We start from the raw sequence: 18,883 nt of genomic DNA, 5'->3' as shown, positions 1-18,883 counted from the left end.
TGTCGCTGAGGTTCCAGCCACCATTGCCTGAGAAGACGTGTGGCTGCGCTAGGAAAGGAAATGCCGTGTTTTTTTAATCAGAAAATTAGATCTTGTGCATCGTCCTGCTGAGGTAGAAAGTGGGGTGCAGGTGGGGCGGGGAAGGTGATCTAGCAACCTCAGCTAAAGTTTTTCTGCAGAGGTTCACTCAACAAGCAATTACAGAAAGGATTAAAAACCACAAAAAGACCGTGGAACTTGACTTGTTACAGTGGCATGGCCTTCCTTTGATTGTGGCCATGGTTTGAAACTCACAGTCAGAGTTTTATAATCTCTTTCTCTCTTATTTTAATAAAGCACAATTCTACATCTAAGAAATCAAGGGATGTGAAGTGTTCCTGCATTTCCCCTGTGCTGTCAGTATACATAACACTTAACACAAACCTCACTGTACTCTTAAGCCAAGTCTTTCTCTCTAAAGACGTTTAACTTTTAAGCATATGGAAAAGAAAGAAAGAGGGTACGTAGACACAGAGCCAGAAATAGCATACAAAGATACATACAGAGAGCAACACACATACATAAACAAAAATGGTGCAAAAATCATATATATGAGCGCATCTCTATATGATTTTGCACAGTTGTGCTTGTATATGTAGACTATTTAGGCTCAAAGAATATGAAGCATATCAGCTTAGGAAATCTCTTCATATTGGCCCCTCAAGCCTATTATTGCTTAGCTGAGTGACTTCAGATCTTCAGCCTCTCAAGCAGAAGACTTTCCTATCTTGTCTCTTGAGAGTTTTATACATGGAAATGCTGGAGACTAAAACTGAAACTTTATTCAGTAAAGGATATGCTCTGTTATTAAGCTGTGCCCCCATGTGCTCTACAACAATCCATTATAGATTTGAAGCCTTTGAAACCTCCATCTGTATGCAGTTATGATTTACTTATGCTTCATTGAATCATAACTCGATGCCCCATATAGTTATGGGGGTGTCTGATGCCTTGAAGACACTCCCCGAGTTTATTAACACCTAATTAACATCAGCCTCTTGGAAGTATTATACAGGAATCTTGCTGTTGTAGTGTATTTTAAGTAATTAATTAATTAATATATATTTTATTTTAATTAATATTTATTCTGTGTTCACTGTGAACTGCCCAGAGTCACTCTGTAGTGAGGTGGGCGGTGACAAATTTGAAATATAAATAAATAAATAAGCCTAATCAGAGATTACTCAGTGACACATATTTTTTGAAAGCACAGTTTGTTCTTCAGCATTACTCCTTGTTTATAAAGTGTTCGTATTTGAGTTCGTTTTGATTTCTCCCATCACATAAATGGGTCCCAATGGGCCTTGGCAGCCCCGAAGATAAACTAAGTGCCTGACCTAGAGCTCTGCAATCCCCAAATCCTCTCCAAAGTTCAGGGATTTCTTATGAGGCAAATTTATCTGGAATGGGAAAACAACAACAACCAATGTAATATTCATTTATACTCGCTGAGGTAAAGTTACTTCAAATACCTGGATGCCTTCTACAATGGAAGCACAAGTTCCAGTATTTAAAAATCTTAATAGTTTTCCATGGCTTTGTTTCATAAGAATGGCTGGCTTTTTTCTTTTCTTTTCTTTTCTTTTCTTTTCTTTTCTTTTCTTTTCTTTTCTTTTCTTTTTCTTCTTGGAGGTAAACCAATTTGTACTCTACATTCATGCTTGATAGGGAATTCGGAAAGTTTTGTTGCTATTTTTAGCATGTGAAATTTCCACCAGGTGTTTACCGTCTGTTTGAGTTCATTGAGGCATCACCCCAAAACTGAGTTATTTAAATGAAAAACAAGACAAGTTCAAAAGTAATCCCTTTCTGCCCCAGTGTTTCAGGGGACTGAGAGAAGAAGAGCCAACAAAACGAGGCCTATGTTGTACCCTTTCATGCAACTATAAGAACCATATCTCTGCTCTTTTTTCCCACTGGGTGTCAATCCCAGCCATTTACCACAACAGTAATGTGAATGGGTGAATGACAAGGCTCAGAAATGCGGGCGTTAGAGTGGAATGGTGGAAAGGAAATCATGGAGAAACGGCTGCTCTCCTGCTATAGCAATGTGAACCATCCACAGAAGCCAGACTACTGTACATGTTACCTTCCCAAGCTGACAAGTTGTAAGTTAGGCTTTTATTTCTACAAATTCTCCAAACAGACAAGAAACTGGGATCAACATCAACACCCTATCTCCCTTCTTCTTTTGTGACCAGTTTTCCTCAATTTAGCTACCTAAATTTCCTACTTAGGAAACAGGCAATGGTAGCTTTATTTTTAATCTTAACAAAATACAAAATGTTACAAAAATATTAAAAGGCACACATTCTTCCAGTTTCTCTGCCTGTCTCTAGGGCAATATTCAGAATATCAACCATCAGAACTGATTTGCATGTGGTTACTTTTTATGCAAGGAATATAATGTGTAGTCAACTATAGCACAAAACAATGGTTGGATTATATTGATATACTGACAATAGGCATGTTGCTTTAATTGTTACAGTCTTTATGGACTGCTAATGGAACATAATCCTTAAACAACAACATATTAAAAATGCAATAAAAACAAATTCAGTAAACTCAGGACAGAAGGCAAAAACAGGACAATTAAAAAATACAAGTAGCTTTATTAAAATAATTGAAATAGTCCTTTAAGTAGCTTATTTTAAAATGTCCTATAAGAAGCATAGGAATTGCATAGTAATTGTGCAAATGCATTTCTGTGATTTCTTCTCTGTAGAGAACCCTGGATTTTGTAATGAGGGCCAGGATTCTGGGTAACTGATAGTATATCATTTCCAGAATTCTTTGAAATGAAATCATGATGGTTGAATTGGTATAAGATGGCAACCAGTACTAGGGTTCCACACACTTCCAAAATAGTTTGGAAGAATTGCTTCCAACTCTTATGCTCATATACCACATGAGCATAATATCTCTTTTCTATTCATCACAGCCAACCCTGAAAAAAAGGGCAGCTGCTTTAGGGAGTAATTTTATTAAAGTCGATGTGATTGTTTTTCATATGGACAACTCAGAAAAGGCAGGGTGCTTTAATAAATTGCAGAGGGGGACTGTTGTGTTTGTGCGAGGTCTGAAGCACTTCTTCCAAATCATTTTCAAAGCGTACAAATCTCTAATAAATATGTAATGTGTACATAAGCTGATGTTGATACCCAGACATTTTCGACCAGGACCATTCATCTTTTTAAATAGGTTTTGTAGTAAGAGATGGGCCTTTCTAGTTCAGCATTTTTTGGCTGCTTTGACGGATCAGATGTAGGGCCTAATTTTAGGTTGGGGTGGAGCTGAGCCACTTAGACATTTGGCCTTGTGACAAACCATGCATGTGGCTTCACTTCTCCCTTTGTTTATACATATAGCAAGGAGCAACCTTTACTGGATTGCGTACTGTACAAATTAAGGCCTTTTTTTGCCTCCACAATGCAGGGTGGGCAAACCTTTATAGTAGTAATTTGGTGAAATATTCTGCATATGCAAGAATTTATTGAAGAATGAAGAAGGATGCATAATAATTTAGCACCACAGAATGTTAACCTTAGTCATCCATTCCAACCCTCAGTCAGTGCAGGATCCACTAGAACAGTGTTGTCCAAACTTGGCCACTTTAAGATGAGTGGACTTCAACTCCCAGAATTCCCCAGCCAGCATGGCTGGCTGGGGAATTCTGGGAGTTGAAGTCCAATCATCTTGAAGTGGCCACGTTTGGGCAACACTGCACTAGAACATCTGACAGATGACCGTCCAGCCTCTGTTTGCAGACCTCCAGTCAAAGAGAATCAGGCTTCATCTGGCAGCGTGTTCCACTGGCTCGTAACTCATTCACTCACCTGAACCTCCTTCCTTATGGTTTTAAACCTCTGTTCTGGTCCTGCTCTTTGGAGTAAAATCCACTCCTCCTCCTGTTCAATAACTGTAAGAGAAGCAGAATCCCTCTTAAACTGGATTTTCTTAGTATTCGTGTGATCTGTTAACTGTGTATGTGACTAAAGGTTGTTTTTTTTTTTTTTTTGGTTAGATGGGGTGGTGGGTGAAACAGCCATGATGTAATTTTAGCTTTCCCATCAGCTATTCTGACAGTTAGTGAAAAACCAAGGGGCTGGGAAAATTGACCAGTTAAAACCCCTAATGCTGAAGAAATGGTAAGGATTTTTTTTTGTTGCTCACATTGTAATATGAATCATCCTGATTCACACTTAATAAAATAGCAGAAAGTAGCTATCCTTTCATTTTTGCACTTCTCTATCTTTTACAACACAGTTCAACACAACACAAAAGTGAGTACAAAATTGCATTAATTAGGAGTAAAAGCAGAGAGAAAAATTACCTGTGGGAAAAATAGGTATTAGAAGAAATTTAGTTTTACTTATCTAGTTAAAATGTGTGTGAGTGTGTGTAAGATAAAACACATACTAATGGGAATACATTTTCATGCCTACTTTTTTTTAAAGTTCTAAACTGAAGTTCTAAACTGATACAGAAATCAGATGGAATGAAGTTGTGGGTGAAAAACTAGAAAACGGCACACAGATTTGTCTTTCCTTACACATACATTGCTATCCTTGTGCAGTTCCTAATGAAGCAATATTTGATGCCGCAGTTGTGAGTTGTGGAAATAAAGATTTGCTTCTGACATTAAAATCTGAAAGAGCTAAGAGACTATTGATACTGAGTCAGGCAAGAATGTGTACAGTATATAGCTGGGTGAACAACTTGCTTATTTGTAACAACTTTGGGGAAGTTTGCAGCCTGGTAGGTGATCCTTCTCTTTAGTTTCGGTAGCCTTAAAACATTGTTGTTACAAGAATCTGTGAACTTGCAATATTCAACAGAATTTAAGAAATTTCTGTGCTGTTCAGTGGAAATGCCAGTATTAGGTGAGATAAAAAGGTACTTCAGAGTGATGTTTTTAAGGCCACCTCCAGAAGGAAGCGCTGAGACAGCCACTGTGTTTTCTTCCTCAATTCACAGCACTACAAATATCCTTCACATGGATTGTTAGAGGGCCACCTCTCATCAAACATTCAGAAAACTACTCAAATCTCCTCTGTTATCTCAATTCACTTTTTGCTACCATCTCCTTCATGTGTGTTTGGGAATAGCCCCAGAGAATCTTGATGTCCTTTTCCTGTAATGTGAATACCTCCTAAATATCATTCAACTTCAAATGTTTTTACCACTTTTGCCTAGAGGCAATGTAGTCTAATTTGTTATAGCTATATGAGAGGTTTGGGGTGGGGGTGGGGGTGTTGCAGTGGTGCTTTACTGCATCAGACTCTTTAAACTAATTGGCTGCTGTCAAAACATTTCGGAGACATTTTAATGGGATAGGAAATGATGGCATACACATTACTATATACGCCGTATACATTGGTAGAGGTCTCTTTATCTTGGAATTGTGATTATAAATCAGGTGTGACTTTAACTTGCCACATTACAATGACTGAATTCCTGCTATCTAGCCGCATCCTTACTTTTATTATATGACTATGTTATAAGTGTCTGCAACTTGGAAATTGTTTCATTTGTAATCTTAGGGCCCTGCCAGCTAGTGTGGGCAAAGTAAGGTTTCTTTAGGCATAAGAACAAAATTTTCCTTTTCAAATGAACATGGAAGGGAAATACTGCTAGGTGGGAACAAAATGGTTGAATGCAGTGTAATTTCTGTGACTCTACAAGTGCATGGAACAGACTCTCTGGATTATTACTTCAGTATATAAATTAATGTGTATCCTGCATATATTCAGAAATGCCTTCTTTTTTTCTAATCTACAATGTATTGATTTCCACTGTCTTACAACAGTACTGTGATGATTGCTGGCATAGATAGGTAAGATAAATCTGAGTTTCCAAAGCAAGAGTTTATTTCTGAAATTAAAAAGTTGAATTTAGATTTTAGAATGTTCCCTTTCTTCCATATTACATTGACTATATTGTGAAGCCCGTTTCACAATTTGAACGATGAAGCCCATTCCAGCTCAGGAAAGTTCATCTTGCTTTATTTATGCTTATTTTGCTTAATTAAAATTATATTTTATTTTCAATTTTCGAGGAGTTTATGCACCCTTCTGCTTCTATACTGGAAAGCAATTTTAGTTGTATATATGAAGTGAAGTGACAGAGACAGCCACTTTTCTTCCTACAGGCTAATTTTCTATGGGAGGGAGGATGAGAAGAAATAATAGATTAAGAATATAGATAAGAACTGATATATTAAAGAAAGGCAGCCAATAGCTCCTCCTTCATTGTCAATTTAAACATGGTAATGTCCTCTGTTTTCAGTAGTGCTTATGGTTGGCTGAGTATGCACAGAATGGCAGACTGCAGCATCCTCTGCAGGTCTAGTCAGATATCTTACTGAATTCAGTGAAGTGTACTGAGACTTATCAGGTGACATATAATACATTTCAGCCCAAGTGTGTAAATTCTGACCTTTCCAGCCTTTTTCATCTATTAATGAGTATTCAATAAGTATGTTCAATAGGCAGTAAGAAAGCCACTATTTAGTGTCATGGTGAAGGTGTTGGACTGGTATCAGGGAGACTCTCTTCCATCCTCAGCCATGGAAATTCCTTGGGTGACCTTGGGACAATCTCTCTCTCTCAGCCCAATCAACTTACCGAGGTGTTGTGGGGAGGGAAAATAGGAGGAGGTAGCACTATGTACCCTGAACTGCCATACAAAAAGCACAGTATAAATCTAATAAACCGTCATGGGTTGAATGTGGTGGGATTTAAGGAAAGCTTTCAGATCAGACACTTTTTTTTTTTTACCAAGCAAGCCTACTCCCATGAGTATGTTCCTCTTTTTCCTCTAGAAGTAAAGTATCCGTGAATTGAAGACTATTCTCATTGCCCCCTATCTCTTGCTGGTCAGGCTATTGGGCTATTGCTTGTGATCAAGCAGCCATTTTCTCGGTTTTCTGCCAGTCAGCACGTGTTTTCCACTGGCTTTTTAAAAAAAGCACACTGAAAAGCTCAAGCCTTTCTCTGAGGGAGCTTTTAACAGCTGGAGCACGGTGAAAAAGTCAGGAGGAAGATTCAGGTGCATCCTTTCAGTTTCCTATCAAAAGTTATCAAAGGCTGAGATGCAATTATACATAAGCAGGTGGTCTAGAAGAAAGGCAAATGGCAGGTATTTTTACCATGGAGGAACCTCCCCCCAAAAAAAGTTGAGTTATATATACCCAGTGGAGTTCCCAGAAAAAAACAAAACAAACAAAAAAAAAATCCCAAAATAGGGGACTAGTATTATTTTGTGCAACAACAAGAAGAAGAAAAACCCCTGACTTTTTGGAACAGTGGCAATTTTTTATGTGAAGAGGATTGGCATGGTTTGTAGCATCTGATTGTTTCCAGTATTCAGCACTGAGAAATAGGCGAGCACATCTGCAGGCAGTGCTAATGGATAAAGCAACATCAATTCTCTAAAAGCCATACCTCCTTTTCTGAGTCCCTCTTTCTCTTGCAAAGCTTCTCTTTAGCACTGAGCTGCAAAAACTGAAGACCTCTTTTTTCTCTTTAACGTGTTGCGTCCTACTGCCACAGTACTTCTTTACAGCTGAGGAACCATTGTTCAGGCAGGCATCTTCTCACTCACAAGCTGCTGTTCAAAAGCCATGAGAAACATCATAGTTCATATCCACTTAGGATGATTGAAACAGTAAGATAGATTCACAGCTATCATTCTGAGAGTTTTAGAATATTGAAATTATTACTCTCTTAGGGGACTTTCATATATCCCCTTATTAATCCAGTAAGAGACTATATTAGCAATGCTTCTGAAAGGTCTCATCTCTGGTGTCATTTATATGCCTCCTCATAGTGTTTCTGAAAACACAGAACTCCCAATGTTTTTCTTTGAATTGGGATGTATCAGCTTCTGTCAAGAAGCTTCTGCAGGCCATGGGGACAATGTGACCTCATTAGCCAACAGTTGCCGTTGTTAGGTTATCTCTCCCATCGTGCAATCCCCCCATTATCTAATTCCTGGATTTTCCAATGTCCATGCACAGTACTTATCTTCTATCCCCCCATCCTTGCCCAGTTCACCCATCATAGAAACATACTGGCATGGTTGATAGATGGATTACTTTGTTTATGATCCCAGACCAGTAAATAATGGTATGGTCCTAGGAAAAGGGCCTACAACATTGCTGAAATGCCACCCTTACAACTTACAGTGGTTTAGATGGCAACAAAAGTATGTCGCCCTGATGACTGGGAAACTTTTTGTATGCGTATATTTATAATCAACCTTTCCCCGTATCACTTCCCTTCAAACAGTACAGAATTTACTGAAGTGCCTATCCAAGAATACATGAAGCGTGTTGGAGAAGACTATTAACAATTCCTTTTCTTTTGAGACACTGTTATTGGTGAGCTTGAAAGGAGAGCGAACACTGATTGGTGGACAATTCTTTCCAAATTCTCCACTCACAAACTTATACTGTAAATATAACCACATCCAAACCATTTTAATGACTTTCTATAAATGCTTCCAAAATGTTGGCTGCCATGTCTAAAATATGGAACTCTTGATGGAAGTTAGCATTTGAGTGAATATTAACTCTTCCAAGTTCCGACCTATTTTGAATGCCAGCAAATTTGCTTTATAATGTAAGTGGTGTCAACAGGAATGGGTGCTCAGAATGCAGTCCTGTCACTCAAAATCCATTATCATGTTGCTCGTGCCGGAGATAGGCAGTTTTTAGGAAAACTGAAACTAGAATACTGTAAGTTCCCCTCCATTCAGAATCAATTTAGCATATTCGTATTTGCTAAATGGCATGTCAGTCTGTATCATTCAGCAGTGAAAATCTGGAAGGAGAATAAGTACAATATCTGTAGGAAAGGCTCATTAAACAATCTAAATGAATATTTTCCAAACCAGATGATAAAAGAACATTTCTGTCTCTATTTGAATGCTCAGTTTAAAGTTCTATTCAGCTTTGACATCAGGTAACTTAGAAATGTCTTATATAAATATAAAATATATATTTTATATAAAATATAAAATATTTTTTTATTTTATTTTTATTTTATTATAAAATAAAATATAAAAGTGTCTCTTTTATAAAATTGTTTCAATGGGAAATCTTAAATTATTAAATACTTCTTGCTGTGGGAATTTTCAACCCAAAAAGTAGGTAGAAAAATTGATGAAAATATATAAAATACTGTATATATTTATCTACTGACATCAGACTATTAAATACCACTACATATCAGCTATCAAATCCAATTAATAATAAATTCCTCTGCATTTTAACTCACAAATACCAGAAGCCAAGGATCAAATATCATTGCAAATTAAGAGCCATGTTGGCTGGGAATCCTGATAATTGAGGTCTAACACATCTGGAAAGTAGAAGGTTGGAAAAGCCTGTTTCAGATCAGTCCAAAAGAGCAATTGCCCTTTGATTTATTACTCAAATTGCTGACATATATAGAGACTGAAATCTGTTTATAATCCTTCTTTGCAGTTTTTGACCATAGCCAGATTTGCCTCTATGATGGATGGATGGATCCAGTGGTGTTGGTGTAGCAATGTGTGTAAGGGCCAAACTACAGGTAGTCCCCAGTTTAAGAATGAGTTCCATTCCCAAGGTCTGTCATTAAGTCAAATTTGTATGTAAGCCGGAACAGTATTATTGTATAATACTGTATAAGTAGTATTGTGTAAAACTCCAGTCGTTGTGCATTTAACTCAAATTTTGCTACAGTCGGCTCCATTCTTAACTATGGGTTGTCCTTAAATTACGTCCTTAACCTGGGGACTACCTGCATATACTATAGTTTATACTATATTCATGTTTTAATAAGAGGGAAAGCAATGGATTGGGGTATGAAACATCTGAAAGATGACTATCAAGGAAAGTACAGTATACCCGGTTCAAGGAGAACCTCCTGATTGGGGCAATTGACAGCCACTTTTTCCCCACCGTAACTCGCAAGAGTTTCCCTTCACCTCTTCAGTCAGCCAAAGAATCTCTTTCCTTCTCCCCTCCTGCTTGACAGATAAGACTTCTGCCATCTAGTCAGAGACAGCTGACTCAGGAATGGCAGTGGAAGAAGTAGTGGTGGCAGCAGCAGCTCTTCTCTTACTCTTTCCTGCTGTGCTTCTCTTCTGCTATAGCTCCTCCACCTCCCCCCCGCTTGCCTATCATACCTGGGCTGTAAAAATCCAGATGCCCACTAGGCATGACATTAGATATGGATGACCACTAGATACGGGAGTAAACTCAAACTCTTTGCTGCCATCTAACGGTGGTCCAGATTTTTGGAGCCCAGATATAGTAGCTTTACTCTGTGCTTGCCGATTCCTCTGCCTTCTCTTCCTCTGCTTTCACTTTATTCGGACCACTAAAAATACATGTATGCATATGCATTTTGTTGAAAAAACAAACAAACGAAAAAGCACAGAGATTTCATTAAGCACAGTTAAGTAAAACACAGCAAAGGAATCCTTTACTCCTATAAATTGAATGTTGAATATTTTTAAAACATCTACAATGTTATAGCACTTATGGATGTGTTTTTAATATCCTTTTATCTGATGCCTTAAGAGATGCTAATTAAGATTTCTACTTTTATCCTGTCTCCCAGGATTTCTTAAGCATTTGTGTATATTTGGTTCTAAACTCTACCCTCTTCTCTTCTGTTCTCTTCCCTTTCTCCCTTTCTTCCTCATAATACTAAAGGCAATTGTAGATTAGGGAAGACTGAGTTGGAAAAAGGTGAATGTGACAATGGGATTTTAATGGCCTAGATTTCATTGTGCCTGTAATTGATTAATTTTATCAAAGAAATGCTTAATATAGAGAGGAAGGAAATAAGAAAATGGAAAAAATACTATTTAGCATTATTTCAAAGAATAATAATGATGATAATAATAATAATTAATAATTATAACACCCTTCTTTCTGTGGACTTTTATATTTATATTTTATTTTGGGGCCATGTCCAGAAGATAGTTTACTTAAAGTCAAAGGTGAATATGATGAAAAAGAAGATGGAGCTCTGAATTCTGAGCCAGTGGAAACTCGAGAAGAACCTGGGATCCTTTACAACTGCAGGCAGGAATATGGAGAATATGACAACATTGAACTGGAGAGGCATTCTGAGCCCTATGACCTCGTCAAATCAAATACTGGAAAACTGAAGTGTGACATTTGTGGATTGGGCTGTGTCAGCCTCAACGTTCTGATGGTTCACAAACGCAGCCACACGGGTAATTACCATTCACTCAGAAGCAAGATCTCTGTGGAAAACACTTGATCTGAGGCTATTCCAGTAGCCATTCCAGTCCTCTCAGTTGGGCAGAGTCCAGGTGGTGATCAAGCTAGGTAGGATGGCCCAGTACATCCAACGTAGGAGGCAGGCATGTGCATAGATGTTGGGAAGGGGGATACTGTGAAGGTAGCAGTTATTACTCTTACGCACTCTGAAAGGAAATTGTTCTAGTGAAGAATGCCACTCATTCTGATCGGGGAGGAAATTGTGCTACACTATCAGAAACAGATTTTTCCCTCCTCACCCAATCCCTTATTCTATGAACCCTTCTACTAGCTCAGGCCTCTGGCCAGAGCTGGGTGACAATAACCAGATGAATCAACCTCATGCTCCTTATGGCAGAATAATTTGAATTTAATTTTTAACAAAAACTATAGCGCTCGAATAATCACTCTACTATACATCCTGTTTTTAAGGTGAGCGTCCTTTCCACTGCAATCAGTGTGGAGCCTCATTTACTCAGAAGGGAAATCTTCTCCGCCATGTTAAGCTTCACACTGGAGAAAAGCCATTCAAATGTCACCTTTGTAGCTACGCCTGTCAAAGAAGAGATGCGCTCACAGGTCACTTAAGGACACATTCTGGTAAGTATTTATTTTTCTCAAGGTTGATTGACTTAGTTCCTTTATTTCTGTTTTGATCAGCTGTCTTTGAATTCTTTAGTATTATTACCTGCATTATACCTGTAAATAGACAAGTAAGTCTTTACCTAAACCATATCAGTATCATATATATCCAGTTTCATGACTGCTCCATTCAGTTCCTGCATCATTCTGTGATTTTTCTTGCATAAAATTCATTTACTTTCATATTCTTCTTTTTTTTTATTGGAGATAACTTTCCCCTGCACAGGTATGTGTATGTGTGTGTGTCTGTGTGTCTGTGTGTCTGTGTGTCTGTGTGTGCGCGCGCGTGCATGCGTGTATGTATATACTGCAATACTGTATATATGTATACATATTAGTTTACTCTTCTCAGATTAAAACATGGAACAGAAGATTGAGTTCCTTGAGATAATGTATTTCTCCATATTTTGCAAAGAGCTCAAAAATACATATATATATTGCAATTTTGACCTATATACACATACTGCATTATACACACTAGGCACTTTCTATTTTTGAGTTAAGGACTGCAGGTCCATATTGTAGTCTCAGAAGTGCAGATTAGTTCAGTTTGCTTGGAAAGGTGGACCAGATCAAATTCTGAAGGAAGGTTGCGAATACTGGTGGCCCTTCTACACTGCTACTGTTTATTCTTGCCAAATTCTCAGAAGCGGTCTAAAGGTAATTTATGATTATCTTCAGGGTTGGTGCCTTGCAAGACTGAAAAGAAGTGAAAATCAGTGCCATAGCTTGTGCTGCTTGCAGCTCCTCCAGCTATTGGGACCCTTGCAGCCCTCCCCCACATATAGAAACTGGGAGGAAGGAAGGAAGGAAGGAAGGAAGGAAGGAAGGAAGGAAGGAAGGAAGGAAGGAAGGAAGGAAGGAAGGAAGGAAGGAAGGAAGGAAGGAAGATTTAAAAATCCAGTAGCCCATAGCTTTCACTGCTAGTTTATCCAATGTTGAGGCAAGAAGGTCATTGACAAAATGATTGTCAATTTCATCTACTGCTCTTCACTTTATGTGTGGACAGCTGAGATATAGCTGCAAAGGGGTCATGCTGGCATCTCCCTTATGGGACCTAAAGCTCAGGAACTATGAGGAGGTATTAGGCAAGAGGTCTCATCAGCGAGGAAACCAAGCTGCAGTGCACCCAAAAGTAAAGCAAAGCAAAACTCTAGCTTTGCAGTGGTTTCCAGTACATCACTGGTGAAATCAGATATAAATGAGCTGAAGTTTCTATTACTGCGGACAGCATGGGAACACAAAGGTTCAGACAGAGCCAACTACTTCAAGCCAAAATGAGGTCTTGTGTGTCATGATGTCATCATACAAATGTTGTCAATTAAGTAATTGCATGTGATATCATTTCTCATGCCCACCCCTGATCCCACCACAGAAATCCATGAGACCAGAGCTCTTTTTAGATTGAAATAGCTTTCTTGTGTAGAATTATCCAGAGAAAAGCAAAAGTTAATGATTCTTGATCTGCCCCAGTTTCTTCCATCTGTTAATTAGATATATTTGGATGTGAAAAACAAATGTTCCCAGTTTAGTGCACCTTTCACTATTTCACTGGGCTGTTGGTTGTTTAACCTGGCAGGACTGTTCTGGGGATGAACCGGCCATGGTTTGAAGTACTTGATATGTTAAAATGATATAATGTCTATTACATAATATCTATAAAACAAACATTTTAAAAGATCCTTTCGTTCACTCATTTCTAGTGGAGAAACCATTCAAGTGCGAATTCTGTGGACGGAGTTATAAGCAGAGAAGTTCATTGGAGGAACACAAAGAAAGATGTCGGACATACCTGCAGAATGCTAGCCTCAGTGAAGCTGGTGAGTAGTTGGGAATTTGTAATTCAGTTGGTGCGTTGGAACAATCTTGGGAATCTTACTTCCCTTTTGCTGTAAGGAAGGGCAATGGAGCTATGTAATTAGTTGAATATATTATGGGAACTTAAATATCATACAGCTAGTCCTTGCTTAACGACCACAGTTGGGACCAGCAACTCCATTGCTAAGTGATGCAGTTGTTAAGTGAAACATCATGTGACTGCGACTTGCAATTTTCCTGCTGGTTTCTCTGTTGAGACTGCTTGTTGGAAGCTGGCTGTGAAGCACACACATGGGGATCACATGACCATGGGACACTGTGATAGTAGGAAACAGCCACCAGTTGTGAAGTGCCCAAATCTCATTTTGTAAAAATTCTCTTTAAGTCTATAACTAATGTAAATTTCAATCCCTTCAGCCACATATTCTCCCACTGATAAAATGGGCTAAAACTTTGGTTATAATGTACAAGTGAAGTGCCCAAATCTCGATCATGTGAACACAGGGGATGCTGTGACAGTCATAAGTGTGAGGATTAGTTGTAAAGTTACTTTTTCAACACTGTCGTAGCTTCAAACGGTCGCTAAACAGGGCAGTTGTTAAGCAAGGTCTACCTGTACATATATAGAACTTCTTTCTTCATGGTGACTTTAATGACAGGTGGTTTATTATAAATACATAAAATTTATATAGTATAAATACACACACACATACACACACACACATATATACATACTATAATTTTATTGCAATTTTTAAAAAGAAATACAAAAAAAATGGTACAAAAACAAATTGAAAGAAAAATAGTAATATGTATACATCCAATAAATTAATTAGTGTTAGCCTTGCAGGGTAAACCAGAGAGGAGTCACAACCAGATGAGCTAATTCTACTTTATTGTAAAGCTACACTGACGGATTCTTGCAAGTATGAAAGTACAATCCTCCCCCCATCTCCTTTACAGCTGAGAAACGTGGGGGGGGAGGTCTTTTCTGAGCCCCTTGCCCTGTCCACTATCTAGCTGCGGGCTGTGCTCTCTCTTATCTGACTGTTCCCTTGGCAGCATCTCTTGGCCTAATCTCCCAAGGTCTTTCTCATATACCATTACAATTAGTAATGAAATTATAATACCAAAACAAAAGAAATAAAATAAGAAGCAGAAAAAAACAAACCTTAAAATTAACATACTAAATTAATATAAATTTTAAAGATATCACATATTCATATAATCATTTAATAGCAATGTATAAAATTGTACATAAAATGTGTATTCTTGTAAAATCTTATGAAATATATGCCAAAGAAAAGCATTGTATGTCATTTTTTAATTAGAAAAATATCCTTTTAAAAAATGGCTATAAATCCAGTCTTTAATACCCAGTCCAGGGTAATAGTACTTTTCCAGTCTCTCTCTATAATTTTCTTGGCTGTTCTCCACAACCTACTGTATATAAACAATATTTTTCAAGATTCAGTGTTCGTAATTCTGGAATATAATTCAAGACAATATTAGCATATTATAAACAATGACAAATGGGAATGGACCCAAACATCAGTTCAGCCTCAGAGTATTTAACATAGATTGCCATCGCCTGATATAGGTGATTGATTGTATGCCACCAAGTTGGTGTTGACCCTTAGTGACCACACAGATAGATTTTCTCCATGACAATCTGTCCTGAAACTGGTCCTTCCAATGATGTACCCATCGCCACTGTAACTGAGTCCATCCACCTTGCTGCTGGTCATCCTCTTCTTCCCTTTCCTTTCACCTTTCTCAGCATTAAAGCCTTTTCCAGAGAGCTGGGCCTTCTCATAGTATGTCTGAAGTAGGATAATTTGAGCCTGGTCATTTGCACCTCGAGTGAGAAGTTGATCCATCGGTTTGTTTTCTTGATCGTCCATGGTATTCTCAGGAGTCTTCTCCAACACCAATCCAATACAGGTCTCTCCCTTTAAATGTCCTGAGCCAATGAGAGGAATGGAACCCTGCTAAGTTTGCCTGGTTTTGATTGATCCTGTATCAGTTCTGTTCTAAGCTGATCCAAGCTCCCAGACAAATGTAAAGGGGTAGCCAGTCATACCACTGAAGGGACAGCATTAAAAAAATCTCTGTCTTAAGGCATAGGTTGCCCCAAAATGGTAGGTACATGGCATCACAGTTCAAATGGCTTTTACTGTGCCAATCTGTCTTGCTGCTTCTACAGTGGGAAGTTTGGCTGGTAATATGTTTGTGCCACTCTTTTTCATTGCTGGCCTGAAAGTAATGGTTGACATACAATTGTATTTAGCATTTGTTAGTATTTGATAGTTTGCTGGTTTATGACAATCTCTACCTATACTTTTTTTTTAAAAAAGCAGGAAATATGGATTTAAAAAACATAAGTTCTTGTTTAATACAGCACTTCAAAATTCATATTTGAAATTTGGCAAATACGGTGTTTTGAGGTACTTTCAAGTATTTTATCAACATCTCAGGTAGTATAGAAATCTCTGATTATAATATTTGTGGCACAAAGAATGGAACAGTTGGAATTATCAATATCATTGAAAGGAAGCCCTACTCATTCTTTTGATCATGAATGACGGAGGTAAAAAAAAAAATGGAGACTGCCCATACTCAGGGCAGCTGTCTGGCTCAGGTATCAGATTTACCTTGTCTATTGGAGGGGAGAATATGGGGATTTTCCATATTACTTACATACTTAGAAGTTGTATCTCACCTTTGCCTGACCGCTCCTCTGGAATTTGTCACTGATGATAATGTTAACATTTGTGACCACAATGCTGAGAACGTTGGGGGAAGGTAGGGACATGCATGTAACATCTAATTCAAATGTGGCTCCCATGCTTGATCACAGATTCATATCAGACCATTAACAGGTTCTCTTTTTCCGTGTTCCATTCCCTTGGTGACCACATCATTTGGTGTTACAGGAAACAGTGTCGTTCATTCAGGTCACGCTTAGTGCTTCTGAGGTTTTGTTAACCAGCTCTCTTGCTCTGAAAAATGTGAAACTTCAGTACTGTATAGGCCTGGAATGACAGAAATCACATGTTGGAACAGTGTGAACTGTCTCCCCAAAAGACACACAACTGTAATAATAATAGAATAGAGACTCAAAGGGTATAGAGAGAAATGAAATAAAAAGAAAAATATTGATTATAAGATAGAGAAGTATGATGATGATTTTAGCTATTAATTCTTAGTGTTCCTTGATAGCTTTTTCAATTCCATAATTTAAATTTGAATATCAATAGATGACATTTAAGTTAATGTCATATATAAATAAGTATTAGTGATACTAGCTTTAATTGGGTTGATTGACTAGATTAAATTTAAATATATTTATTAATAGAGCTTCTTTAATTGAGGGTTTGAAAAAATTGGTTCACAAATTTATTTTCTGTAATACAGAAATATATTTTGTTGTAACTAGTTTGTCAGCTGATTTATTTCTATCAATTAACTAATTTTAATTACATTTTCTGTTAACTTGAAATATTTATTCTCCACTTGCAACTATACCTATTTTATATTTTTGAACCAATGCTTGAATTGAAACACTGTTTTGAATTTTTTGCTTTTCTGAATTTCACAATGTAGTATTTCAATTTAAAATGCACACATTAGCAAAAAATATTTGCAAAAATGCATATTGTTGGGCAAAGTACATGCAAAATGCATCTATTAGAAAAATGCACATAAAATGTATATGAAGTTTCATGTAGAATCTTAAAAATATTAAGTATTCCATATAAAATTTCATAATGTCCTATTGACTGCGTGACAGATTTTATATGTGAAATTGGAACATAAACATTTGACTTGGAAAAATGGGAAACCAAGAAGCCACAAGTGACAGATTTACCCATCTCTAGTTGTAGGTCAACAAGAGATATCTTTTGTCTAGTTGCATTTACGTAAAGTCAACTTAAAACAGGCCCGTATCCTATTAGAGGAACTTGCATGTGTATTCTACAATGCATGGAGACACCTCCAGGTAGTAAATTAATATTTTCCGCGTGATCTGAGCATTTTCCCCTCATAGTATGCAAGCCACATGGAAAGGAGTATGTACGGTTAGACTGTACATTATTTAGAAATAATCGAGTAACCACTCCATGCAAGCATCCTGTTGGCTTCTTGAACTGTTTTGATGTTGTTGAGTTTCAAGTACAACGGAGCACACTTGTGAACTGAGACTTAGTGAAATGGCATCCAGTGTCTTGTCTGCGGGGTGGTAGGATCTCATGTCACTAAATGCGACACTGTAGACAAGAACCCTTTGCATGTTGAAAACTAGAAGGCTTCTAGCCATTGCAATGTAGTCAATTTTTAAAAACTGCCATTTTAAAAAACTGCATGCAAAGTGTGCATAAGATGAAAAGTGGGCACAAAAAATAATAAATTTAGAAAATGTACATATTGTTGGGGGGACTGGAAAAGTACACAGAAAAGATCATACTTAGGAGGAATGTGTGCATTTTGATGTGGTTTTTTGAATATTTTGAAATCACAAAACTAAGGAGATAAGCAAAAATGAACATAAGATTGGGTCTTTCCTAAAAATTGTGTGAATTATTCTTCCTTACCTCCCATCCTTAAATTGAAAACAGAATTGAGGCATTTTGCACTCTTTCCCCCCCCCCCCCCTCATAGTATGCAAGCCACATGGAAAGGAGTATGTACGGTCAGTCTTGACTCCTAGCGACTACCTGGACAAATCCCTGAAGTTTTTTAGCATAATTTCAGAAGTGGTTTGCCCTTGCCTCCTTCCTGGGGTTGAGAGAGAGGGACTGGCCCAAGGTCTCCCAGCTGGCTTCGTGCCTGAGGTGGGACTAGAACTCACCGTCTCCCAGTTTCCAACCTGATGCTTTAACCACTGCACCAAACTGGCTCTTTGCACACCTTTACAGCCCAGTTTTATAGAACAACTTTCCTTAAAGCTGAAAGTGCCTCGGTGATTTACGTTGAAGTATAAAGTGGTTATTGTTTCTATCAGCAGGGTAATGTGACTGATTTTCTAATGACCATAAGACTATTACGGTCAAAGATCAGCTTTACCCAAAGTAATAAAACAAATGAAGCAAAATGAAT

At 37.7% G+C, this 18,883-nt stretch overlaps 2 protein-coding genes across 3 annotated transcripts in view; one reads left to right on the top strand and one right to left on the bottom strand.

Moving 5' to 3' along the window:
- IKZF3 (IKAROS family zinc finger 3) overlaps positions 1-18,883 on the top strand; it is a 54,006-nt gene that overhangs the window by 8,894 nt on the left and 26,229 nt on the right. The window contains exons 4-6 of the mRNA XM_025169974.2: positions 11,014-11,277; positions 11,756-11,923; positions 13,669-13,785. Coding sequence (XP_025025742.1) covers positions 11,014-11,277; positions 11,756-11,923; positions 13,669-13,785 — 549 coding nt within the window. The remainder of the gene's footprint in view (positions 1-11,013; positions 11,278-11,755; positions 11,924-13,668; positions 13,786-18,883) is intronic.
- GRB7 (growth factor receptor bound protein 7) overlaps positions 14,645-18,883 on the bottom strand; it is a 136,623-nt gene continuing 132,384 nt past the window's right edge. The window contains exons 16-17 of one of the 2 annotated variants that reach the window (XR_015796614.1): positions 16,506-16,818; positions 14,645-16,039 (exon numbers count right to left, since the gene is read on the bottom strand). Coding sequence is in view for 1 of the 2 variants with exons in the window: in XM_088143409.1 (XP_087999535.1) it covers positions 16,768-16,818 (51 nt within the window). In the remaining variant the exon portion in view is untranslated. Of the gene's footprint in view, positions 16,040-16,487; positions 16,819-18,883 lie in introns of those variants that run through there. The other variant, XM_088143409.1, reaches the window with a different exon arrangement.

This window comes from Python bivittatus, unplaced genomic scaffold (genome assembly GCF_059951505.1).
Source record: "Python bivittatus isolate LINGU-HERP-01145 unplaced genomic scaffold, Pbiv_v1 ctg000410_np1212, whole genome shotgun sequence".
Classification (NCBI taxonomy): Eukaryota; Metazoa; Chordata; class Lepidosauria; order Squamata; family Pythonidae; genus Python; species Python bivittatus.
Note: the sequence above shows the minus strand (reverse complement) of the source record. Positions and strands in the feature narration are given on the sequence as shown.